Here is a 26245-nt window from a genome sequence, read left to right as displayed (position 1 = left end):
GGAATTCACCCAAATGTGTCTGAAAATAGAATTTCTGACTGATGGATGCTTGTTCCCTCTCAGGGGCAGCCTGGAATTAACAACCAAGACTTGCTAAATGTGATATTTTTGCACACAAAAGAACCCCAGAGAGGTCCAGTCTGGCCACTGCAGCCACTCAGAGCTTGCAGGAGCTCTCCAGGTGAGGCTCTCCACAGGACACAATTCCCTGCTGAACCATTGTTGTGCTGCAGAATTCCCTCCTGCGGGGACAAAAAGTCAATTTATTTATTTTTAACCTTTCTTTAACAAAAGCTTCTTCCAGCAAAGGCCTTTCAGAGCCCTCTCTGTGTCCTCAGCAAATGCCACGTGCTGGTTTGCAGCCTCTGCTCTGGGTGAGGGGGTTTTGTGCAGGAGGAAAAGCTGTGCCAGGGTCACAAATCCCCTGTGTGGGGTTTGCCCAGCTCCAAGCTGGGCTCTTGTGCTGCTTCTCTGCTGGCTGGGGATGGGGTTTGTGCCAGGAACCCCAGCAGGCTGAGCTGGAGGTGTCAGGATGGGCTGTGCCTTGGTCTCTGAGCTGGGGCCACCAGGGTCACTTTGTGAGGGAGGGCAGGGCCTGCATGGCTGGGGACCCTTGTGGAGATCTGAAACAGAATCTGGGGCATCTGACAGGTTTTGCTCCTGGAGCTCTTTGCCTTTGATGTGCTGTGTTGGGCAGCCCTGGCTGGGAGGTGTTTTTGGGGTGTTTTTGGGGCACTGGGTTTGCTGTGTGCTGGCAGTGTGTTGGTCCGTGCCCACCCTGGAGCATCTGCCAGCCTTGGGCTCCATCTCCCAGCCCTCCCCTGGCTCTGCTGTCCCCAGGCAGGGCTGAGCCCCAGCTCTCCTGCCAGCCTGGGCTCCTCTGCCAGGCCAGGGAGGGGGCACTGCTGGCACTTCCAGGCCAGGGAGGGGGCACTGCTGGGCATTTCTCTGGGGGTGTTTTCAGGGCAGGAGTTGGGCAGGGGGCTCAGCTGGGCTCAGCTGTGGGAGCTGAGCCTTGGGAGAGCTGAGCTGGGTGTTTGGGGAGCAGGCTGAGCTTTGGGAGGGCTGGGCTGGGTTTTAGGGAAGCGGGCAGAGCTGGGTTTTAGGGGAGCAGGCCGAGCTTTGGGAGGGCTGAGCTGGGTTTTAGGGGAGCAGGCTGAGCTTTGGGAGGGCTGAGCTGGGTGTTTAGGGGAGCAGGCTGAGCTTTGGGAGGGCTGAGCTGGGTTTTAGGGGAGCAGGCTGAGCTCTGGGAGGGCTGAGCTCCCCTCCCACGGCCCTGGGGAGCTGCCAGGATCTCGGTGCCCTACATAGCCCTGACAGGCAGCCACGATCTCACCCAAGGATGCCACGCTCAGCACTCGCACTTGGGCTTCTGCTCTGGTTATTTTGGGATCCTCATCCCCATCAGGTCCCATCAGGGCACGGGGATTGGCACGTTCCTCCTCAGGGGAGCCTTTCCTGCCTCCTGTAAGGGTGGCACCCCTCTGGGTGGGCCATGGGGGGTCTGTGGCACACCAGGGTCTCACATCCCACCTCTAAACTTGCCCACAGTCCTTCCCCCATGAGGATCAGCCACAGCAGGGACTCATTTAGCTCATTAGCAAGGGCAGGGAGCTGTGTCAGGGGAGCCTGAGCATCTGCAGGGCCTCTTTGCCCGCCGGTGCCTGCCCTCTCCATCTACCTTCAGCCAGGTGGGATCGGTCTCTTATTGCAAGGAACAATCACTGGGATCAGAGGAAATGGCCTCAAGTTGTGCCAGGGGAGATTTAGGTTGGATTTGGGGCAACATTTCTGTACCAAAAGGGTTGCCCAGCCCTGGCACAGGTGGAGCCCCCATGCCTGGAGGGATCTGAATGGTGTGTGGTTGTGGCTGTGGGGTCATGGCTCAGTGCTGGGCTTGGCACTGCTGGGGTGAGGTTTGATGGTGAATTTGATGACCTCAGAGGAGCTTTCCAACCTCAGTGAATCTGTGGCTTTTCTGGGAGAGGCCCAGCTCTCTGGAAGGTGCCCACAGGCCAGGCTGGCCCCTGGGCTGGGATCAGCCTGTCCAGCTGCACTGAGGCTGCTGCAGCTCTGGCACTGCTCCCGCTGCTTCCCAAACTTTGTGTGTGTGAGCTGTGGGATGTGAGCTTCCTTTTGCAGAGGAATGCCAGGGAAAAGTGCACCTGTGACTGAAGCAGCAGCACCCTGGGAGGCAGCTGAGCCCTCTCCTGCTGCTCTCTCTGCCTATGGGGCTGCTCTGGTGGCACTGCCAGTCCCTGTGGCACTGCCTGTCCCTGTGGCACCTCTGCAGCTCCCGGTGGCTGTTCCAGGTGCTGGATGAGTTCCTCCACACCAGGAATGCTCAATCCCTTTCCCTGGGGCCACCCCTGCTCATCCCACAGCAGGCAGGGGAGCTGCCCTTCCCTCCCCTCTCTCACAGCTTTGTGAGCAGACCTGTGCCTCTTCCTCTCGCCTTCCCCTTCCTCCTGCTCGTTCCTTCTCTCCCCCTCTTTACTTTCTTTTTTCATCTCCTCCCATCTGTCCCTCTCACATCAGGCTATTTTGGGCTGAGTTTCTCACTGTCAGTATGGCAGGAGCTGTGGTGCAGGATGAGCTCTGCTCTAGGGAGCCTCCCCAAGCACTCACCTTGCTTGGCTCATCCTCACCCCTCTGCCTTGACCCTGCCTCCAAGGCATCTCCAGAGCAGGGTGAAAAGGCATTAAATCCTTCCCAAAGCCAGGGCAGAAAGCCATCACATTTAATACCTTTCCACCCCGCTCTGGAAATGCCTCTGAGCCTTGCAAGTGGTTATTAAAGCAGCCTGAAGGCAGCAGCAGTGCTGGCAGGTCATTACTTGTGTCTGTAACTTGCAGAGGCTTCAAGTCAAGGCATGAATGTTTTTGTTTGTTTGCCTGGAAAGGATGGCTGTAAATTGAATAGGAAATGCACCACCAGAAGTGAATTTTTAATGCTGTTCATTTACCAAAGGTTCAGGAGACAGCAGTGGCAGGAGCAGAGTTTGCTGGGAGAGAGCAGTGTGTGAGCAGTGTGTCCCTGTGTGAGCTGGGCTGTGCTGCTCTGTCCCTCTGTCCCACCTGGAGCACAGGGACAGCATTTAGCCCCCCAGTTACCTGCAGGAGGCACAGGAGATCCGTGCCACCCAGACCCTGCAGGAGAGCCGTGGCTTGGGGCTGGCTGCCTCCCCCTGGAGAGAAGGGAGCTGGTTCTGCTGGCCCAGATCTTGGGGTGCTGTGCACGTCCCTGCCCAGCTCAGGGGTCCCTGCCTTTGCTGGAGCCAGAGCTGAGGAGGCAGGATGAGGTGGAAGGTGCTGCTCAGCCTCCAGCATGGGTGGGCAGGTGATTGCTCTCTCTCTTTTACATAAGCCAGCTTTATTCTGGCTTTGTTCTAATAATAAATGTGCCTTTGTCTCCTCACCTTCTCACAGAGCCTTCCCCTTTTGTCAGGGGCTGGAGCTTGAAAGGTGGGGGCAGGTCTGAAGCTGCCGAGGAGTTCCTTCCCCCTCTGCTCCTCTCCTTTCTGCCACCCTTCCCTGCTCTGCTCTGGCGCTTGGGAGGTGCAGTTTGTGCCAGCCTGGCATGGTGGGGATGCTTGGCACCCTCAGCTTGCCCTGTGTGGGGACAGCTCTGCTCTCCCAGCCCCTGGACCCTGCAGAACAGCCAAGGTCCTTTGGCTGCCTGTGCTGTTGCTGTTTTCCATGGGAATGAGGTGATCTGAGCTCTGTCTGCTCTCACTGAGCCAGATCTGGATGAAATGCAAAGGTCAATTTGAAGTAGATTATCTAAAACACATTAAAAGCCAGAGTAACCTTTCTGACTCCATTAAGTGGCTTAGGTTCTGTATGTCATAAATCACTGTTAAAGTGGTTTTGGGATCTGGAAAATGGCTGTTTTCCAGATGAGATTTGGAATGATTTTTGGTTTTCTTGGAGAAATCTCCATATTTTCTCAGCAGTTGGTGAGAATTTGGGTGCCTGGTGGGGAGAGGGAGAGGTTTCAGTGGGACACCTCCAATCACTTCTTCCCTCTGTGACCAGCACAACAAAGTTCACTCATTTGGGAGACAAAAGCGCCTTTTTGTAACCAAAAAAAGAGATTATTTCATCGCATGTGTTTCAACCATGGCACAGAGTGGCCAAAGCCACCCTTGGGGAAGTTTATTTCTGTCCATGATTTCGGAATCCCTTTTGTTGGTGATGCCTCCACGTGAGCGAGGTGTTTATTGTGGCTGATTCTGGGGGAGGCACAGAGCCCCTGCATTTGGGGGAAGACCCCAATTCTCCAGAACCCTTCTGTCCTGCAGGACCCCACTGATCTGTGTGGGGTTTTTTTTGCTGTTTGGCTTTCAGGAGTGCTGCTCTGCAGCTGGAATTACCTCCTGTTCCCCCACCTTTCCCGGCTACCAGCTGGCACCACATGAGGAGAAAACCAAATCATTTGCTCATTTTTTTCCCCATAAAGATCCCTGTGAGGCAGGAAAGGCCCCTGCTCCAAACCAGGGGCAGGAGGGGCCCGAGCAGCCCCTGTTCTAACAGGGATAATCCAATTGAGCTGCAGGGACAGTGCCAGCCCAGGCTCCTTCCTCAGGGAAGAGGGGAAATGGCAGGAGCTGAGCCCAGAGAAGAAAAGGCTCTGGGGAGATCCTACGGCAGCCTCCAGTAAAAGGGGCTCCAAAAGAGCTGGAGAAGGACTTTGGATAAGGGCCAGGAGTGACAGGACGGGGGAATGGCTTCACACTGACAGAAAGCAGGGCTAGATGAAATATTGGGCAGAAATCCTTCCCTGTGAGGGTGGCACAGGGTGCTCCATCCCTGGGAATGTCTATGGCCAGGTTGGACAGGGCTTGGAGCAACCTGGGATGGAGGAAGGAGCAATGAGCTCCTGCACAGAGCAGAGCCCAGCAGTGGGAGCAAAATAAATCCTGTCCCAGGGAGGCTGCTCCTTGTAGCTGAGGGATGGATCAGCTTCCTCCTGGCTTGCATTGCATTCCTGCTGAAATGTGAATTTATTGCTTTTATTTAGTTTGAACTGTGCCGGAGCGCTGCAGACTTGTAAAGCAAAAGCAAAATGCAAGAAAATCTTTATGGGCTGCAGTGGCCCCTTGGCTGTGGTGATATTTCTCGGTGTCCCTGGCTCACAGTAAATCAGGGAAGGAGGGAGGGCCCTGCTGGAGCAGGGCAGGGCTCAGGCTCAGTTAAAGATGGGGACCCAGGGCCATCCCTGGGTGTTGTGGTGACAGCATCATTTTCACAAGGAGATTTTTTTGCTTTGCAGCTGGAATTGCTGTGTTGGACGGCCCTGTGCTGTCAGTCTGTCTGTCAGTCTATCTGTGGGATGTACAGTACATGAGCACAGGCCCTTTGCCTTCCACCCACTCTTGTTTTTCTCTGTGTTCTTCCTCTCCTTGCCTTGACCCCCTCATCCCCCTCATCGTTCCTCTGTTATTTAATTTGATTTTTGGTTTATTTTTTGCTCTATTTCCTTTCCCTTTCTCTGCTCATCGCTGGTGTCTGTAGAGCAGCCCAGCAGAGGCACAGTGCTGATTTCTGAAGGCACCAAACCTGCAAATCCCAATTTCTGTGCACAGGAGTGGCCCCATCAGAGGCAGAACAGTGAGGCCATTTGTGAGAATCCCTTAAAAAACAAAAGGCATAAAAAAGGCCCAGAACCTGGGATTATCCACAGAGCCCTCGAGGGGCTGTGACTGGCAGAGCAGCACTGGGAGCTGAGCAGGGACGTGTCCCAAGCACGGTGTGACCTCAGCTGAGGACTTGGTGGGCGCTGGTCCCAGTGTTGCTGGAGCTGCTGGTGGGGACAGCCCCAGTGTGGGACACTGCCAGTGGGACATGCCCAGTGTCACAGCCCTGCTGGGGACACTGCCAGTGTCACATCCCTGGTGTCACAGCGCCATTGGGGCAGTCTGGGGCCGGGTTCCCTCACGCTGTGTGTGCTGCTCTCGCTCTTAGGCCTCACGCCGAGGATTTCAGCGTGGATTCCTCCTTCTCACAGTAAGTTCTCTGCCTGCATTGCCCGGTGCCACGGGGAGGGACAGGGGACCCTGGCCTGCCCTGGGGTGAAGCTGATCCTGCTCTCCACAGGGCACAAACCCCCCTGGAATTTGGGGTGTTTGGAGCTGAGTGTTGGGCAGTGCCTGCTGCTGGGAGCTGTGCTTAACCTTGGCTCTCATTAATGTGGGTTAAGGTGGATGGTCCATCCATGGAAATGTTCCAGGCCACGAGGGATGGGGTTTGGTTTCTGCTCTTGTGGAATTGGGTTTTGGTCCAGTGGAATTGTCCCTGCCCATGGCTGGGACCAGGTGATTTTTAAAGGTCCCTTCCAACCCCACCCAGCCTGTGGTTCCACCATGATCCTGCTTTTAAGGGAGCTGATAAACACAAGATTTGTCCTTTACTGCTCTGGGCATCCAGGAATTGTGTATGGGAGCAGGAAATCCTTCAGCAATTCCCACCCTGGGGAGGGTTCCCAGTTGTGGTGGGTCTGGAGCTGGTCCAACACCAGTGCAACCCCTGGAATTTATTGACTCATTTCCTGCTGTGAGATGGGATTGGGAGTATGGCAAAGCAGGCTCAAAACTTTAAAAAGGTATAAAGAAAACTTCATTAACGGTAACTAAAAGAAAAGATAATAAGAATAAGTTTATTGAGGAGGAATTGAGAGCAGCAAATCAGCAATTATCCATTAACGATGAGCTCCATGCACAGCCCTAATTAAACAATGCAGATTCATCAGCACAAGCAATTACAGGAGCAGACTCATGAGTGTCGCTCTCCAATGTTGCAGAACAAACAGGCCAGAGGGAGCACAGCCTGCCATCCCATTGCTGCTTCCTTTTGGGGTTTTAACCTTTAGTAGAAGTGTAATTATCTTATTTTGGAGCAAGTGGTGCCCCTGCCCAGCCATGAGCACCATCCAAACCTTGGATGGGAGATGCTGCCCCGTCCTGGCAGTGCCCAAGGCCAGGTTGGACAGGGTTTGGAGCACCCTGGGATAGTGGAAGGTGTCCCTGCACAAGGCAGGGCGTGGAACAGGATGAACTTTAAGGTCCCTCCAGCCCAAAGTATTTTACTATCTACAGCTTGAAGCCCTGAGTGTGCCCCTGTTTCCTCCAGTGTTTGGTTTGGTGCCTGGAAATGAGCTCTGCAGCTGCTGGGAGGGATTACAGCTGCCTTCAGGGAACGAGGAATCGATAAAAATCCCATTTCCATTGCAATGTCCTCCCTAATAAAAATTATATATATGTATAAAAGAACTAAATTCAAGCAGGAGATCTCTGTTACATTTCCTCAGGCCCATGGAGCCCTTTGCAGTCCGTGCCAGCCCTTGTCTCCCTGGCACACCAGGATGAGTTTAGGGCATGGTGAGAGATAAATGGCCCTGGAGGCCAAACCTACTCTTGGGCAGGGTTTTTCCCTGTAGTGACTGCTTGGAATTTGCTTTTCATCCCCCAGAAACACAACTGCAGCATTACTGCTGGAGCCAGGATGACATTACCTGCACCCAGCTGGGTTTAATTTGCTGCAGAGTGCTTGGCAATATCAATTCTTTCTTTGGGCAAAAAAATCACAGTCCATAATAAAACAGGAGGGTTTTTTCTCATTGATTCCCATGGTAAATGCATGAAACGAGTCCCTGGGCTTGAGGGGCAAGGTGTGCCACAGCATCCTGGCTCCATGGGCAGTGTTGGTTGATGTGGGAGTGGATCCTGCTGGTCTGGCATGAGCCTCAGCAGGGAAATCGTTCCTGGGGCTGCAGGGGCCAGGAGGGGCAGCTGCCTTTCCTGGCAGGGTTGTGACAGTGCCACGGTGGCTGTGATGGTGACAGATTGTGGTGGCATCATGGTGACTCTGACAGTGCCATGGTGGCTGTGATGGTGACATGGTGGTGGCTGTGATGGTGACAAGGTGGCTGTGACAGTGCCACAATGACTGTGGTGGCACCCTAGTGACTCTGACAGTGCCACGGTGGCTGTGACGGTGCCACAATGACTGTGGTGGCACCCTAGTGACTCTGACAGTGCCACGGTGGCTGTGACGGTGCCACAATGACTGTGGTGGCACCCTAGTGACTCTGACAGTGCCACGGTGGCTGTGACGGTGCCACAATGACTGTGGAAATACCACAGTGATTCTGACAATGCCACAGTGGCTGTGACAGTGTGGCAGTGCTGTGGTGACTCTGACAGTGCCACAGTGGCTGTGATGGTGGCATAGTTGTGGCTGTGATGGTGGTGCCATGGTGGATGTGACACTGCCTGTCCCAGGCTGGTGTGGGACCTGCTGATCTCCTCGGGGCTGGGTGCTGCTGTGATCCCTGAGGGTCACCTGGGATTCTGGATGAGGGGGACAGCAGCTTCAGTGCTGCACCTGCTGAGGGATGTGGGATGAGAAAATTCACTGCAAGTGGGCAGATTTGGCCTGTTTGCAATGCCTGGCCTGTTGGACCATGGTGGCCCTGCCCGTGGTGTCCCCAGTGCTGTCCTGTCCCTCCCCCAGCCCCAGAAATCCCGGGGAGAGATCCCCCCTCTGCCCTTCATGGCTCAGCAGCATTGGCAGAGGGGCTCAGCCCCAAAGCAGGCACGGCCAGCCCCAGCTCCATCCCTCCCAGGCTGTTTTGAGCTGTTTTGTTTCAAACGTGCCCCAGATTCCCGGAGGAGCTGCCGCAGTGGGAGCGCTCCGGGTGCTCCGTGGTCCCTGAGAATCCTGAGAATCTGACACATGCCCAGCTGCAGAGCCCTGGGCAGGGCTCCATCCTGCCAGGAGGGTGAGCCCAAGCATCCCCCAGCCCAGGAAAGGACCTGGTGTGGCAGGAGAAGCCCCTGGAGCCATCCCTGCCCGGGTTTGAAGCCGTTCCTCCTGCTTTGAGTAATTGTTCAATTACAGCGGGGGCAGCGCTGCGCTGCCGGTGCTGCCTTTGGCAGGCGCCCAGGCTGTCTGTGAGCACACAGCTGCTCAGCAATTCCCATTCCTGTCTCCAAACCCTGCTCTGGGAGCTCTCCTGGGCAGGGCTGGAGCTGTCCCATCCCGGACATGGCAAACACATGAGCACACATGGAGGATGGCAAACACAGAGCACACAGCTCGCCCGTGGCACCCGTCTGGTGAAGCCTCTGTGTCCAAACACCATCACAGAAATGGGGGGGGGGAAAGGAAAAACACCCCAAAGGGAATCAGGAGGGCTGGAGCTGCCTGGGAATTTCATCAGCAGGTACCTGAGCCCCAGCCTGGCAGGTTCTGTGCTTATTTGGGAAGGATTCTGGCTGCGCTCAGGTTCCAGCTGGCACCGGCTGCTCCCGGCGCTGAGGCAGCCTGGCCATGGCACGGTGCCCTCGGAGCATCCTGCACAGCCTCCCGGGGCTGCTGGGAGAGGAAATGCTGCAGACCTGCACCGCCAGCCCTGCTCCTCTCCTTCCTCTGAGCCCTGTCTGGTACCCAGAGCCTGCCCCAGGGAGCCCAGCTGGGCCAGCAGCACATTTCTGTAATTCCAGCATGGTGCAGCCACATTTTCTGTGGGTTTGATCCCTGTGGGTTTGCACGGAGGGTGCAGAGCTGTCTTCTTTGCATCCTGCTACATGATGGGAGAAATTCCTTGAGAAGCTTCCTGGGCCAAGAAACCCCTGTATGGGTTCATATTTTTTGTGTTTTCCTACTTTTTGAGAGAGCTGCCCCAGCTCTGGGGAAATGGAAAGGCTGGAGCAGGGGCTGTGCCCCTCAGTGTGTATTTTAATGCTGGTGGGCTGTGATGTGCTCCTCCTGCCCTTTCATCCTGCACTTTTCTGAACAAACCATTGTGTCTTTTTTTGGGAACTCATCATCTTACAACAAATTGCCTCTAATCTTGGATTAATAAAGTACAATAAATAACCGAGCGAAGAAAACGAAGTCGCTCAGGCATTATGAAGAGCATAATAGCAGTAATTACACTTCCAAGAGAGGGCTGGAACTAAACTTGTACCAGCATCGTTGTTTGCATGGCCTGGGGGGGGGTTCAGTGGGGGAACTGTGGAGGTGGAGACCCTTGGAGTGGTCTGGGATGGGCTGGCACCAGGATGGGAAGGATGCTCCAGGTGAGAAGGATGCTCGAGGTGGGAAAAGAATGTTCCAGGTAGGAAAAGGATGCTCGAGGTGGGAAGGATGCCCAGCCATGGCAGCAGGGAGGGGACACTCTGAGCACCCCATCCTGGCTGAGCTGCTGCGAAGGCAGAGCTGTCACGGTGTGTTTTGGGGTGGTGATGATGCAGTCAGAGTTTTGCTTGATTCTCACTCCCAGTTAACTTCCTGACAATGAAATTAAAGGGTATGTTTTACATGAGATCATCTCCTTCCCTCAGCTGGAAATGGAGCAGGAGCTTTGATACTTTGGGATGGTGCTGCTGCCTGGGAAGAGACACCCCTCATTCGGTGTTGGGGCGTTGGATTCACCTGCAGAGTGAGGCCCCCACAAAGTTCTGGGGCTCAGCCTTGGCAGGTTGCCTGCACAGGAGCGTGTTCCCTCCACGTTCTTTTATTTCCTCATCTCTCTGCAGTGTTAAACACCCTGTTCCCCCCAGTCAAGACGTGGCTTTTTGCTGCTTTGTTGTTTTCCTCCTGCAGCCATGGGATGGATGAATACGTGGGCCACTTTATCACAGAGAGTTAGATCTCATCATTTAGTGCTTTTATCCACCAGCAATTACAGCCATTGTCTCGAGATGGGCCACAGCTCCACAGATCAGTGAACCATCTGTCTGATGGCAGAGATTTATTCAGCTGTTTGTTGCTCTGATCCCAGACAAGTGTCTGGCAGAGGAATCGTGCTCCTGGAGTCTGCAGCTCCTCAAGGCTCTCAGTCCTCGGGGGCTCTGATGAATGGGGTGCTCAGGGAGCTGGAAGCCAGCTCCCAGCACTTCCTGGCCATTTTTAATAAGGAGAAGGAGCAATTATCTCGTGTGCAGCATTGTGAGCAGTTGTGACAGCTGATTTATGCCCTGGCACAGAAAAATGATTTGTGGCGTCTGGCTCTGGGAAGGATTAATTTGAGCAGGTGTAAAGGCTGGGCTCTGAGGCTCTGCACTGAGGCTGATTGCTCCTCAGGCATTGTGCTTGTCAGTTCTCCTGTTCTCTCCTGCAGCGGGGTCTGGGGCTGTCCCTTCCCGTGGTGACATGAACCAGGTGTGGTGCAGAGCCCCTCTGGCCACCTCCCCTCCCCTTAGCCCAGCTGGGATGGAGATCTTGTAAAACCCCTTCCCAATTTGCTGCCTGATCAGCTGGGTGTGGATGTTTGGTAAATACTCATCCCTCCATCCCCAGTAAATCAGGATGTGGTCGGAGCTGGCACCTGCATCCCAGAGCCCGCAGGAGCCCCCATGCAGCCCTGGGGAGTTTTGTCCCATCCCTGCGATGTGGGGCTGGCCGAGGGGAGGCGGGAGAAGCCAGGGAAGGCGGAGATGGAATTTCCAGCCCCACCTGCAGCTGCTCCCTGCCGGATGCTGTCAGTGCCCTGGCAGGCGAGGCTCTGCCCTGCCAGGAGCCACCACCAGTGGCCCTGGGTGGAGTTTGGAGCTGGTTGTCAGCCCCTGGGTTTTTCTGGAATGACCAAGAGTGGTATCTTAGCAACAAAGGGAAATTTTCTCCGTTTACAGTGGAATTGGTTTTTTTTTTTTACAGTTTCCATGCTGGGTGTTTCTCCTCCCCAGGCAGAGCAGGGCATGGACAGAGCCAGGACACACTGGGGACATTGGGGACATTGTCCTGGCCAGCTCGTGCTCTGCTGGAGCTGGTGAACAGGGAGAGGCAGCTCCAGAGCTGCTCTTGGGGAGGTTTTGGACCTTGTGAAGTTGTGTGAAGGGAGAAGTTTGTGGCTCTGCTCTCTGGGTGTGTGTGTGAGCCACAGCCAAGCCCGGGTGCCCAGCAGAGCTGGCTCTGGGGTCACACTGGCTGCTCTGGGGGTCGCTGGGGCTCCTGGCTGGTGATGGGGCTGCGGGGACAGCCGGGAGCCCATGCCGAGCCTGGGTCCCTGTGGTGTCAGCGGGGTCACCCAGCGGGGATGGGGCTCCGGGGGGCTCTGGGGGTCCTGCACTGACGGCCCCGCTGGGGGCTCTCCCCGCAGGGTGCAGGTCGAGTTCTACGTGAATGAAAACACCTTCAAGGAGCGGCTGAAGCTCTTCTTCATCAAAAACCAGCGATCGAGTGAGTGCTGCGGGCACGGGGAGCGAGAGCCGAGCCCGGCCCGGGCCGGGACACCGCGCTCCGTCCTGGCCATGAGGAGCCATTGCCACCTGCTGGTGGCCCTGTCCCCGCGTGTCCCCTGCCCGGGGACGCTGCTGCCTCCGGCCCCTTTGCTGGGTGCCGTCAGCTCGGTTTGGGGATGCTTTCCATGGGCAGGAGAGGATGCCCCTCCCTGTGTCCGTGTTCACTGGGGTCTGAGCGTGAGGGAAGAGACAAGGATCTGACTCCATGTTTCAGAAGGCTTGATTTATTATATTTAATATATAATAATACAATATATTATATTATATTATATTATATTATATTATATTATATTATATTATATTATATTATATTATATTATATTATATTATATATCTAATATAATTATTTATATATAATTTAATATATTATATATCATATATTTATAATATACGATATATATTATATTAAAACTATACAAAAACAATAGAAGAAAGTATTTTATCAGAGGGCTAGCTAAGAATAGGAAAAGAAAGAGTGATAACAAAGGCTCGCGTCTCGGACAGAGAGTCTGAGCCAGCTGACTGTGATTGGCCATTAATTAGAAACAACTGCATGAGACCAATCACAGATTCATTTGTTGCATTCCACAGCAGCAGATAACCATTGTTTACGTTTTGCTTTTGAGGCCTCTCAGCTTCTCAGGAGGAAAAATCTTCAGGAAAGGATTTTTCATAAAAGATGTCTGTGACATCCCATCACCTCTGCTCGCTGGGGACAGCCGCAGGGTGACAAACAGCTGGCTGGGAGCAGGGGGTGTCAGGGAGCCAGTGTCCCCATCAGGGAGTCAGTGTCCCCATGGGGAAGCTGGCTGTGCCTCCCTGGGGCTCTGGGGACAGCCAGGGCAGGCTGCGAGTTACCCTCTCCTGCTCCAGCCATGGGGATTAGTCTCCACTTGACTAATGGTGTTTTTATTTTCTTCCTCCGGGCTGTCATTAGCTGTCTGGAGGGGGCCTGCTGGTTCATTTATAAATTTGCCTTTTCGTCTCCCGCCTGCCTCCTGTTGTCTTGCTAAAAAGCTGTACAACAGGGTGCCCACGGGGAAGTTTTTAATGAAAATGTGATGGATTTCTCACTTGTAATCTGAGTAATAACCCCATGAACTGGCTGGGGAGGCAGAGTGGATGAAGCAGCAGCTTTTCCTCACCACCCCTGCTCTCCTGCAAGGTGACGTGGACAGTGCTGCTCTGCTGCTGTTAGATGGTGCCTGCTAATGAGGGGGATAACTCCAGCAGCTCCTGTGCCTCTCTCACATCTTTGGGGTCAGCAAGGAGCTGACTCATGGTTATTTATCTCTGTGTTGTCTCCTGTGTCTGTGGCACTGCTGGGCAAAGCTGGGCAGAGCTGCTGCAGCTCCCTTTGGGGATCAGGGGGCTCCTGTGCTGTAGGGCTGTGCTGGGGGGCTGCTGGGCTGTGTGGGGTCCCTGGGGATGCCCAGGAGCGCTGCCCCATCCCTGCTGCCCTCCCACAGGCCTGCGGATCCGGCTCTTCAACTTCTCCCTGAAGCTGCTGACGTGCCTGCTGTACATCGTGCGCGTGCTGCTGGACAACCCCGAGGAGGGCATCGGCTGGTGAGAGACAGAGAGAGCCCCCAGCCCCAGCTGCCCCCAGCCCCAGCTGCCCCCGGGCTCACTGAGGGTGTGCCAGGGCTCAGGATGGGTCTGTCACCCCCCCACAGCTGTTTGAATTGGGGCTTTAGCAAAATTTCCCAGGCTGGAGGCCCCTGCTCACGCCCTGTGGATGGGTGTGGGGGCATCTACTGGCCCTGAGCAGAGCATGGTGGAAAAATGTTCATTTCCAAGTTCTGCCTGACTCTGTCAGGAGCTCAGCCACTCCAGGGCAGCACCATGCAAATGTTTTGTGAAGGCTGAAGCGCTTGAAGACATTAACACTAAATCCCATTGAAGCACTTGAGAGGGAAATACGGTGTGCTGTGTGGATCCTTGAGGTGATGGATGATTCCACACATCAGCTTTGTGCTGGCTTTCTGTATAAGCCTATTTTTAATGTGTCCTTGCTTCGTTTAGCTCGTGTACAATGTGATTTTTTCCCCCAAGAGCTTGGATAATTGGTGATTTGATTTCCCCCTTGTAGAGGCTGCAGGCTGCCAAGCACATCTGCACGTTCTGGAAGTGCTTCCAGACCTGTGAGAACAAAGCAGGACATGGATGCTCATCCCTGAGAGCTTTAGCACAGCTGCAGCTCAGGGAATCCCATTTTCCTGGGGGAGTGTGGCAGCAGCAAGGCTGGCCAGAGGGAGCAGAGCCCTCCCAGCAGGGCAGGCAGAGCTCAGCTGGGGCTGCAGCTCAGCACATTGTGCTGGTTGTGACCTGGTAATTCCCAGCTCCCTGCAGCTCTGTGCCAGGGAGAATCAGCATTCCACAGCATCTCTGGTAGGGCTGAAGCACCTGAGGGGTTTTGTCCTCCAGTACTAAGATGCCCGAGGCTGCCTGGGTGAGGCTTTTCCTGTGCAAAGCCCTGGCTACAGGAATCAGGGTGTCTGGATCCATGGAAATGCTGACAGGGGGTCAATCCCAGCATCCCTGTTCCCCCCTGACTGCTTTTCCCTGCTCTTTCTCCCCAGCTGGGAATGTGAGAAGCAGAATTACACAGCCTTCAACCAGTCCACCAACATCAACTGGTGAGTGGGAGCTGCTCGGGGCCCTGGGCCAGCTCTGCCAGCCGGGGGGAGCACAGGGATGGAGGTGGCTGCTGCTGGCATTTCCCTGAGGCCGTTTCTTGGTCCTGGGGCTGCTCAGGGGATGTGGAGCAGCATCCCAGAACCAAATCCTTTGGGTGCACCCTTGGGAATGGCTGAATTCCAGTGCAGGGGCTGCTTGAGCAAACTGTGCAGGAGGGAGCAGCAGCTCCTGAGTCAGGGATTGTGACCGTGTTCACAGGGGTTTCCAGATTGGGGAAGAGATGAGGATCTGACTCTATGTTTCATAAGGCTTGATTTATTATTTTATAATATATATAATTACATTCAAACTATACTAAAAGAATAGAAGAAAAGGTGTCATCAGAAGGCCAGCTAAGAATAGAATAGGAAATCAAAGAATGATAACAAAAGCTTCTGTCTCGGACAGAGAGTTTAGGCTAGCTGACTGTGACTGGCTATTAATTACAAACAAACATGAGCTAATCACAGATCCACCTGTTGCATTCCACAGCAGCAGATAACCATTGTTTACATTTTGTTTTTGAGGCTTCTCAGCTTCTCAGGAGGAAAAATCTTAAGGAAAGAATTTTTCATAAAAGTTGTCTGCGACGAGGATGGCCTCGGGTTTGCATTTGGGGAGGTGAAAACCCTGACAGCTGAGCTCAGATCCCATCTGGGTTTCTTTCCAGGTCCCACATCTTCTGGGTGGACAGGAAAACCCCCCTGTGGGCCGTGCAGGTGAGCAGCCCCTGCTGGGTGTGCAGGAGCCCAGAGGAGCTGGGCTGGGGCTCTGCTCCTCCTGTGGCACCCCTGGGGGCTTGGGGGGCTCCCATCGCCTGGAGAGAGCCCTGGAGCCCCCCTGTGTGTGTCCCTGCAGGTCAGCATCGCCCTCATCAGCTTCCTGGAGACCATGCTGCTCACCTATCTCAGCTACAAGGTGAGAGCCTGGGCCGGGAGGGCTCAGCCTCCTCTGCAGGAATGGATTTCTCATCCCGGCAGGATGTGTTTGTTTGTCTGCCACCTCTGGATGTTTTCCTTTCTCATTCCCCCTCGGGCTGCTGGGTGTGCAGAGCAGAATCTCTGCTTTTTGTGCTTTCTCAGAGATTCAGGGCCGTTCAAAGCAGGCTGGCTGTTCCTGGTGTCAGGCTGACACATCCCAGATTCCCCGAGCTCGGCGGGGTCACTCCTGCTCATCCCTCCGGAGGGAATGGCACTGCTCCAAGGAGAGGCACAAGCTGGCTCCTTTGGACCAAAGCCACCCGAAATGGCCAGAAAAAGTGACCTTGACAAATGGCATCTTCTCAGGGACCAGGGGAGGGTTGGCAGCAGAGGCTCAGACCCTGCATCACCCCCTGTTCTGAGTGCCAGCCATCTGTCAGTGTCACTGTCACTCTCCATCCCTGCACCAAGTGTTGTTGTCCCCCAGCTCTGGGTGGCAGCAGTGACAGACAGACAGACAGACAGACAGACAGACGTTGTGTCAGTGGAGAGGACTTTGGGAGGAGTTTGGGAATGTTTCCTGCTCCCAGAGTGCCTGCCACCACCACTGCACCTCTCCTGCACCGTATTTCCCTCATCCAGCAGGGTGGGATCACTTTAATTGTCCTCTGGGAAGTTTTTATGGTTATCTAATTCTTCTTGGGTTTTAATTCCTCAGGGGAACATCTGGGAGCAGATTTTTCGCATTTCCTTCATCCTGGAGATGATCAACACAGTGCCATTCATCATCACGGTGAGTGTGTCCTGGTGGCATTTAAAGCAGCTCTAAGTGCAGTAATTGCTGTATTTTGGTGATAAAATAAAGACAAATGGGTGTCTGGCCTAGTGGTTTTTAAGGCTGGCAGGAAATTTTCCCTTCAATATTTGACAATATAATGATTTTCTCTGGAGTGTTATCCCAAATGCCTCCTCCCTTTCCAGCTGCTCTGCTGCAGCCAGGGAAGCAGGGCCCTGTTTGGTGGCAGCTTCTGCTCAGCTTGGGTTTGGATCCTTCCACACGGGGAGGATTGGCTGCTTATGGCTCTATTTTTTAAAAGAATGTGGATTATTTCTGCAAATAACCCTTGTTTTTGTAGATATTCTGGCCTCCTCTGCGGAATTTGTTCATTCCTGTGTTTCTGAACTGCTGGCTGGCCAAGTACGCCCTGGAGAACATGATTGTGAGTGATCCCTTTTGTCTCCTTGGGGATGTGGAGGGCAGCAGGGCTGGGAGGGGACCCCAGCTCTGGGGCAGGATTTGGAGCTTGGTGTGTGCCAGGGAGTGCCAGGCTGGAGGTGCCAGGCTGTGACCAGGAACCCCTCAGAATCCAAACCACAGCGGGAGGGGCGGTTGGGGTGAGGAGTTCCAGCCATTCCCCTGTTCCCACTGGAGCTCTCAGATCCCAGCCCTGCTGATGGGAATGCACATCCCTTCCCAAGGGCTGAATCCAGGCTTGCCCTTCACTGGGGAGGGCACTGTGGGAGCCAGCAAGGCAGAAATTGGTGGCCCCAGGCTGTGTGAGCTGCTGGGAGCCCTCCCCTGTCTCCCCAGAACGACCTGCACCGAGCCATCCAAAGGACACAGTCAGCAATGTTCAACCAGGTGCTCATCCTCATCTGCACCCTCCTGTGTCTCGTTTTCACGGGGTGAGTGCTGCTCTCCATTTCCCTAAAACCCCCTCCTGACCCTGGGAATCCAGCTGTGCCCACCCGCCAGGAATCCAGCTGTGCCCATCTGGAGCAGCTGGCAAAGCTGGGCTCTTGCAGGGCTCACACCTTCCCCTGCTTTGCTCCATCTCCAGCACTCTGAGGGGGTTTTTAAGCCAAGCTTCTGATCCTGCCTTGTTCTAGGGTTTGATCAGGGAGCTTTTGGTGAGGCTGCAGCCAGAGGCAGCTGGGGGATGTGGGCACAGGGCAGGGGCAGCAGCTTCCCCCAGGGACAGGTGAGGGATGGCTCATGCACCAGGGGTGGTTCATTCACCAGAACCCATCTCACTCCAAGGCTCCAGCTCTTCCTCCCCCACACCTCACAGCTCCTCAGGTCATTTGTGTAATTGGCCACTGGGGCTCCTGCTAATTAACTGGGCCCTTTCCCTGCCATTGCCAGCATCCAGGGTGTTCCTCTGGGCAGGGGAGCAGAGCTCATCACTGGCTATTTAGCTCTGAATTAGGCTTTGAATTCTCCTCTGGCTGCCTTGCTCTGGGTTGGAGGCATATTAAACCATTAAGTTGCTGAATGGAGGGGAAATGAGGCTTTTAGGCTCATGAGCTTTTGGCAATAAAGGCGATGCTCTGATGTGGGTGACTAATGCTATTTCAGAGCTCAGTGGTGCTCCCAGCCCTGCTGCTGGATGAGTTTGGAGGAGGGAAGGTACAATCTGGGCCCAGCAAGGTTTGGGTGACACTTGTGTCCAGCAGGGTGGCTTTGAGCTGCAGGTGTGTGGGGATCTCCCTGCCGTGACCGAGCTTTTCCCTTCCAGGACCTGCGGCATCCAGCACTTGGAAAGAGCAGGTGAGAAGCTCTCCCTCTTCAAGTCCTTCTATTTCTGCATCGTCACCTTTTCCACCGTGGGCTACGGAGACGTGACACCAAAGATTTGGCCTTCCCAGCTGCTCGTGGTGATCATGATCTGCGTGGCTCTGGTGGTGCTGCCTCTCCAGGTGAGACCTGCACAGCCTGGGGGCGCGGAGGGGCTGCCAGCCCTGCCCTGGGGACACCAGCTCCGTGCCCCCTGCAGTTCGAGGAGCTGGTGTACCTGTGGATGGAGCGGCAGAAGTCGGGGGGCAACTACAGCCGGCACCGCGCGCAGACCGAGAAGCACGTGGTGCTGTGCGTCAGCTCCCTCAAGATCGACCTCCTCATGGACTTCCTCAACGAGTTCTACGCCCACCCTCGCCTGCAGGTGAGCCCCAGGCCGGGCTCACACTCCCCCTGTGGGATCTCTGCTGGTCAGAGTGACCCCGAGGTGTTAGAAAGTCTCTTTTCCCAGCCTGGTGGTCAAAGAAGGAGTCAGGGCTCTTAATTTCTTCGTCTCAAGGTTGTTTATTTTATCTTATCTATAAAATTATTTCTCTTGGCCTGCCAAGGTCCGCTCAGCAGGACAGTCAGAGGCACTCTGCCTGCTCCCAGGGCAGTGTTATCTTTTTATACTAAAAACTACGTGTACAATGTTTACAATTACTTTCCAATACTTATCACCTGTTAGACAGAGAGCTTCTACTCTAAACCAGTCTATAACTATGTGCACAATATTTACAGGTAATTTCCCACACCTATCACCTGTGTTAGACAGTGAGCTTCTACTCTAAACCAATCTAAAACTATGTGCACAATATTTACAGGTAATTTCCCACACCTATCACCTATGTTAGACAGTGAGCTTCTACTCTAAACCAATCTAAAAGTGCCAACATCACAGCAGAAGATGGAGGCCAAGAAGAAGAAGGAGAAAGGCCTGACATGCCCAGATTCCTTGTCCTCTGAACCCCCTGAGCTCTGTTTTTGTAAAGTGTTTTGCCAGGAGCAAGAACGTCCAGCACTTGGCTTGGTTTTGCTGTTTGTTACTCTGCCTTTTATTAAACCTTTTTGTTTCTAACGCTGCAACAGAAGCCATCCTGCTGATTTTTATGCTTCCAAAGGTAGCTGAGCTGTCCTGAGTGTGTTACAGACCTCCAAGAGCTGATTAGAGGTGGCTGGAGGAGGTTCCTGCAGCAGTGGCCTCTCTCCTGCAGGATTACTACGTGGTGATCCTGTGCCCCACGGAGATGGACATCCAGGTGCGGCGCGTGCTGCAGATCCCCCTGTGGTCCCAGAGGGTCATCTACCTCCAGGGCTCTGCCCTCAAGGACCAGGACCTGATGAGAGCCAAGTGAGCAGAGGGACCCTGTTGTAGCCATGATATTTCCTGAAAAATCCCTTTGCCAGGATTTTTCCTCCTGAGAAGCCGGGAGGACTCAGGAACAAAATGTAAACAATGGTTATCTGCTGCTGTGGAATGCAGTGGGTGCATCTAATTAATTGTGGTTGTTTCTAATTAATGGCCAATCACAGCCCAGACTGGCTCAGACCCTCTGAGAGTCACAAGCTTTTGTTATCATTCGATTCCTTCCTTTCCTTTCAAGCCTTCTGATGAAACCCTTTCTTCTTCTCTTTAACTATAGTTTTAATAGAATATATATGTCAATAAATAACAAATCAGCCTTCTGAAACATGGAGTCAAGATTCTCATCTTTTGCCATGTCAGGGCTGCCTGTAAACTTCCACAGGACACCCTGCACACCCCAGTGACCCCAGTGTCACCCCAGCCTGTGCTGGCTCTGGGGGCTGGCAGGGGGTGGTGGTGCTCACAGGGGTCCCAGGATGAGGGAAGAGAGGAGAATCTTGATTTTATGTTTCAGAAGACTGATTTATTATTTTATGATATATATTGTATTAAAAGAAAATGATATATTAAAACTATACTAAAGAATAGAAGAAAGGATTTCATCAGAAGGCTAGCAAAGGAAAGGAATGGAATGATAATAAAATCTTGTGGCTGCTCACAGCCTTGACACAGGTGGTTGTCATTGGTCACCAAGTAAAAACAATTTCACATGCTGGGTAAACAATTCTCCAAATCACATTCCAAAGCAGCAAAACATGGAGAAGCTGCAGCTTCCCAGCTTCTCAGGAGGATTTTTCATCAAATATTTTTGTGCCAGCAGGGGCCTGGTGGGGTGGGCAGTGCCCAGCCCTGTGGGCCCTGCAGCTCATGGGCTCTCTGCTCTCTCCTGGCAGGATGGACAATGGAGAAGCTTGCTTCATCCTCAGCAGCCGGAATGAGGTGGACAGAACAGCAGCTGTGAGTCCAGCCAGGGCTGGGCATGGGGCATTTTTTGGGCAGAAGGGACTGGGGTGGTGTTGGTGTCACCTGTGCCTGGCAAAGGAGGGTGCTGGGAAGGGGCTGAGTGCCAAGGGGAACCTTGGGGATGGCACAGAGACGTGCACAGCACACTGAGCCCTGTGGGCTCGCCTTCCTCCTGCTGGGTGCTGGGTCCAGGGAGCACCAGGGGCAGGAGGAGCCCTTGCTGTACATCTCCAGGGTGGCTGGGTGCGTTGCAGCTCATCCCAGGGGTGGAAGCCTTGGGGAAAAGAAACCATCCACCAAGAAACCATCCACCAAGAAACCATCAACCAGGAAACCATCCACCAAGAAACCATCAGCCAGGCAGCTCGTGTTGCTCTTGTCCCTGTCCAGGACCACCAGACCATCCTGAGGGCCTGGGCTGTCAAAGACTTTGCTCCAAACTGTCCTCTCTACGTTCAGATCTTAAAGCCAGAAAATAAATTCCACGTCAAGTTTGCAGGTGAGTCGGAGCAGCTGCACAGCAGCTCTTGGTCAGCTGGGAGCCCTCCTGGACTGGCAGGAGGAGGGAACACCCAGTGCCCAGCACCACCCCAAAATGACCCCACTCCTAGGCCCTGTCCCCCTCCCCTCCTGATGGTCCCCTCTGCCTTTCAGATCACGTTGTGTGTGAGGAGGAGTGCAAATACGCCATGCTGGCCCTGAACTGTGTCTGCCCTGCCACCTCCACCCTCATCACGCTGCTGGTGCACACCTCCCGTGGCCAGTGAGTGCTGTCCCCTGCTGTCCTCTGCTATCCCTGTCCTCCCCTACCCCTGCCTGAGCCTGGAGGGGGGCAGAACTGAGGCCTCTGAGCTCAGGGAGAGCACACTGGGGTCTGGGATGGCTCTGGGGAGAACAATGGGGTCTGGGGCCCCCATCCAGGCCAAAAACAAAATCCCATTTTGTAAGGGGACCACACCAGTGCAGCTGGGCTGGGCAATGCCAACTTTGCAGAGGCTGGAGGTAAAAATATCTTTGTATTGGCACGGCGCTGCTGGCAGGAAGGTGAATTCACAGCACAAGCAGCCCCAGAGCCTGCAGGGTTTTCTGGTGGGTTTATATCCAGCATGGCTGCAAGGAGCTCTGCCAGCACAGGAGAGCAGGGGGGTGTGCCCTGCGTTCCTTGGCCATCAGAAATGTCTGAATTTTTGGTAAAGTGCCATGAGATCAGTTATGAAACATCCCTGCCAGATGCCTCTGGCCCGTGCTCGGGGCTGTTTGCCAGCACGGGCTCTGCACCTCCCCCTGCACTCTGCAGGAGCCCTGTTAAATAAAAAGGCACTTAGAGCCCAAAGTGAGAATGAGCTCATCCTGGGAGAGCACCAGCAGCCCGTGGCCGTGTGTCACTGTCACCTCCCTGCTGCCGGGCTCGGGGGCAGCTCCAGGGATTGCTGGGGAATCCAACAGAATCTGGCTGGGGTTTGGGGACCCGTGTCAGCTCCAGGGGTCCCATCCCAGCCCCAGGGGTCCATCCCAGCCCCAGGGGTCTATCACAGCCCCAGGGGTTGCATTGAAGCCCCTGGGGTCCCATCCCAAGTCCAGGGTGTCCCATCCCAGCCTTGGGGGTCCTATCCCACCCCTGGGCATCCCATCCCAGCTCCAGGGGTCCATCCCAGATCCAGGGGGCTATCACAGAACCAGGGGGTCCCTTTCCACTCCTGTGGGTCCCATCTCAGCTCCAGGGTCCCATCCCACCCCTGAGGGTCCCATCCCAGTTTCAGGGATCCCATCCCAGTTTCAGGGGTCCCATCCCAGCCCCAGGGATCCCATCCCAGTTTCAGGGGTCCCATCCCAGCCCCAGGGTCCCATCCCAGCCCCGGGGGTCCCCGCTGATGCTGGTGCTGCCCTTGCAGGGAGGGCCAGGAGTCTCCGGAGCAGTGGCAGCGCATGTACGGGCGCTGCTCGGGCAATGAGGTCTATCACATCCGCATGGGGGACAGCAAGTTCTTCATGGAGTACGAGGGCAAGAGCTTCACCTACGCCGCCTTCCACGCGCACAAGAAGTGAGGGCAGGGGGCTCTGGGCAGGGGGATCTGTCTGTCTGCACACCCTGGGGACAGCGCTGGGGCTGCTGTGAGGTTCTTTGAGGGGATTTTCCCCAGCTGGGAATGCCCAGCCCCTGCAGGAGGGTGTGACCGTGTTCACAGGGGTGTGAGGATGAGGGAAGAGACGAGGATCTGACTCCATTTTTTTCAGAAGGCTTGATTTATTATTTTATAATATATATTACATTAAAAATTATATATATTATATTAACATATTTTATTAAAATATAAAACATATTCTATTAAAATGAAATTTTAATATATATAAAAATTAGCTATATATTATATATTATGATATATAATAAAATATATTTTAATATATATTATATTATATTATATTATATTATATTATATTATATTATATTATATTATATTATATTATATTATATTATGTTATATTATATTATATTATATTATATTATATTATATTATATTATATTATATTATATTATATTATATATTTTAATACATTTATATTAAAATATATTTTATTATACATTATATTAGTTTTAATATAATATATATAATAAAATAATAAATAGAAGAATAGAAGAAAGGATTTGATCAGAAGGCTGGCTAAGAATAGAAAAGAAGGAATGTGTGACACACAAAGGCTTGTGTGTCAGAGAAAGATTCCAAGCCAGCTATGATTGGCCATTAATTAGAAACAACTCTATGAGACCAGTCAAAGATCCACCTGTTGCATTCCACAGCAGCAGATAACCATTGTTTACATTTTGTTCCTGAGGCCTCTCAGCTTCTCAGGAGGAAAAATCCTAAGGAAAGGATTTTTCATAAAATGTGTCTGTGACAGGAGGGGATTTTCCCCAGCTGGGAATGCCCAGCCACTGCTCCCCCTGGGCTGGGGCTGCTGCCAGGTCCTGTGTGCAGGGACAGTGTCCCAGAGGGGATTTTCCCAGCTGGGAATGCCCAGGGAATGCCCAGCCCCTGCTCCTTCCCCCCCAGGTACGGTGTCTGCCTGATCGGGATCCGCAGGGAGGAGAACAAGAGCATCCTGCTGAACCCCGGCCCCAGGCACATCATGGCAGCCTCGGACACCTGCTTCTACATCAACATCACCAAGGAGGAGAACTCTGCCTTCATCTTCAAGCAGGAGGAGAAGCAGAAGAAGAAGGGCTTTGCAGGCAGCTACGACGGCCCCTCCCGGCTGCCCGTGCACAGCATCATTGCCAGCATGGGTGAGTGGGGGGGCTCGGGGGGCAGCAGGGGCTGGCACATCCCCTCCATCACCTCCCCCACCTTTGGGTTCCTTTGGGTTTGGTTTCCTCCCCACATTTGGGTTTATTCTGTGTTTTGCGCTCTCCTTGCCACTCTCCTCCCTCCCCAAAAACCCTTTCCGTGCTCTCTTCCAGAAATCTCACCAGTAAAATACATATTCCCTTGCACTCTGCATGCTCTCAGCAAGCTCAAATATCATTATTAAACCTCGTGATGTCCATTATCATTAAGGGTATTTGCATAAATGCCCCAAGCCTGGATTTAGCCCCCAATTATTTCCAAGGCTGGAGGAAGAAATGCCATGGGGCACATCCTAAATCACCTTTATGCTTCCCAAGCCGTTGCTCTCCCTGCAGCCAGCGGTGCATTTCTGCAAGTGAAAAATACCATGAGTCATTACTTCCCTCTTGTATCCGGGGAGAACAAGTTTTGGAGGAGCTGAGCCACACGAGCACATTATATTTCAAGCAAATAATTTATGTGTTTGTACTCCTGAGCAGCAATTTGCATAGATTATCCCCCAGCAGGCCTCGGAGCGCTTTGCTGAGCGCTGTTTGTCGCACAGCTCCACTCAGAGGGACCTTTGGCAGGGTGATGAGAGGGACAGACAGACATGACGTGAGTGCCAGCAGGGCAGGGTGTTTGGCAAGGCCAATGTCTGGGCTCTGCTTCTTGGGACACTCCATCAATGTGTTTGGTTTTTGGAAGCCGCTGGAGGACAGGATGAGGAAGTCTGTCTTGTTGGATATTAGGAAGAATTCCTTCACAGAAAGGGCTGTGAAGCTTTGGCACAGGGCAGTGGTGGAGTCACCATCCCTGGAGGGATTTAAATTACCTGTAGATGTGGCATTTGGGAACATGATTTAGTGGCAGGTTGAGAGTGCTGGGGGAATGGCTGGATTCAGTCTCAGAGGACTTTTCTATCCGTAAGGATTCTGATATTCTAGGGCCTGGAGCTGCTCGGGAGGGATGTGGGAGGTGGGTGAGGGCATTGCTGCCTGCCTGCCTCTCCCTGGGGCAAAGGGACATCCACAGGGAGGGCACTGCCAGGGCAGATGTGGCTCCTGACCTGACTTGTGTCTGCCAGAGCCCACGAGGAGTTGTGGGCAGGGGTTGGGCTGTCACCTCAGAGACACATCAGCATGGCAAAAACTCCTGCAGAGCCTGGTTTGGCAGTTCAGGGAGCAGCTGGCCATGGAGCTGTGAGGGGAATAGAGGGAGAGACAGCCCCTGGGGAGATGCTGCACACAGGTGGAGACCACCAGTGGGGGCTTCACCTGCACTCCCCGTGCCCACCAACAACTCAGCATCATCCGGGCTGCCTCATCCCCGTGCAGGGCCTGGGGACAGGAGGCTGCTGTGACATTTCCCCCCCTTAGAGCGTGTTTGCCGTGCTGCCTCCCCCGTGTGTGTCCAGGTACAGTGGCCATGGACCTGCAGAACACCGAGTGCCGCCCTGCCAACAGCAGCAAGCTGGCCCTGCCCGCCGAGAACGGCTCGGGCACGCGGCGGCCCAGCATCGCCCCGGTGCTGGAGCTGGCTGACACCTCCTCCCTGCTGCCCTGCGACCTCCTCAGCGACCAGTCCGAGGACGAGATGACGCAGTCGGACGAGGAGGGGTCAGCGGTGCTCGAGTGAGTCGCTCTCTCTTTGGCCGGTTCGTTCCACTGGGACCTGGTGGGATCCAGGCGCCTCTGGCTCGCTGTGGCTGTGTGCTCACCAGTCCTTGTGGTGGTGTTGGGGTCACCAGGAGGATGTGAGAGATGAGAATTGACTCAGAGTTCTCAGAAGATTGATATGTGATATATGATATAATATGATATTCTACTATATGATATTATACTATACTCTACCATATTCTACGATACTATATTCACTATACTGTATTATATTATACTATATTATATTATATAATATATCAACTATATATATAAATTTATATTACATTACATTGTATTATATTATATTATATTATATTATATTATATTATATTATATTATATTATATTATATTATATTATATTATATTATATTATATTATATTATATTATATTATATTATATTATATTATATTATATTATGTTATATTATATTTATATTATACCACATGATATAATACTATATCATATAATATTATATCATATTGTATTATATTATATGAAAATTATATACTAAAACTATACTAAAGAAA

At 53.2% G+C, this 26245-nt stretch overlaps 1 protein-coding gene across 10 annotated transcripts in view; it reads left to right on the top strand.

Annotated features, from left to right (window-relative positions):
* Window positions 1–26245, top strand: part of KCNT1 (potassium sodium-activated channel subfamily T member 1) — a 77474-nt gene that overhangs the window by 40542 nt on the left and 10687 nt on the right. For 6 of the 10 annotated variants that reach the window (XM_058037958.1, XM_058037957.1, XM_058037959.1 and 3 more), the window contains 17 exons: window positions 12106–12185; window positions 13717–13816; window positions 14830–14886; window positions 15597–15645; window positions 15785–15844; window positions 16565–16639; window positions 16983–17066; window positions 17438–17532; window positions 18366–18546; window positions 18624–18788; window positions 19618–19754; window positions 20663–20726; window positions 21123–21231; window positions 21387–21495; window positions 22625–22774; window positions 23783–24015; window positions 25473–25689. In XM_058037958.1, the coding sequence (XP_057893941.1) occupies window positions 12106–12185; window positions 13717–13816; window positions 14830–14886; window positions 15597–15645; window positions 15785–15844; window positions 16565–16639; window positions 16983–17066; window positions 17438–17532; window positions 18366–18546; window positions 18624–18788; window positions 19618–19754; window positions 20663–20726; window positions 21123–21231; window positions 21387–21495; window positions 22625–22774; window positions 23783–24015; window positions 25473–25689 (1965 nt within the window). Of the gene's footprint in view, window positions 1–5966; window positions 6009–12105; window positions 12186–13716; window positions 13817–14829; window positions 14887–15596; window positions 15646–15784; window positions 15845–16564; window positions 16640–16982; window positions 17067–17437; window positions 17533–18365; window positions 18547–18623; window positions 18789–19617; window positions 19755–20662; window positions 20727–21122; window positions 21232–21386; window positions 21496–22624; window positions 22775–23782; window positions 24016–25472; window positions 25690–26245 lie in introns of all 10 variants that reach the window. The other 4 variants (XM_058037964.1, XM_058037962.1, XM_058037965.1 and 1 more) reach the window with 2 other exon arrangements.

Source organism: Melospiza georgiana, chromosome 20, assembly GCF_028018845.1.
Source record: "Melospiza georgiana isolate bMelGeo1 chromosome 20, bMelGeo1.pri, whole genome shotgun sequence".
In the NCBI taxonomy this organism is placed as follows: Eukaryota; Metazoa; Chordata; class Aves; order Passeriformes; family Passerellidae; genus Melospiza; species Melospiza georgiana.
The sequence above is the reverse complement of the archived record's forward strand: the minus strand, read 5'-3'. Positions and strand labels throughout refer to the sequence as shown.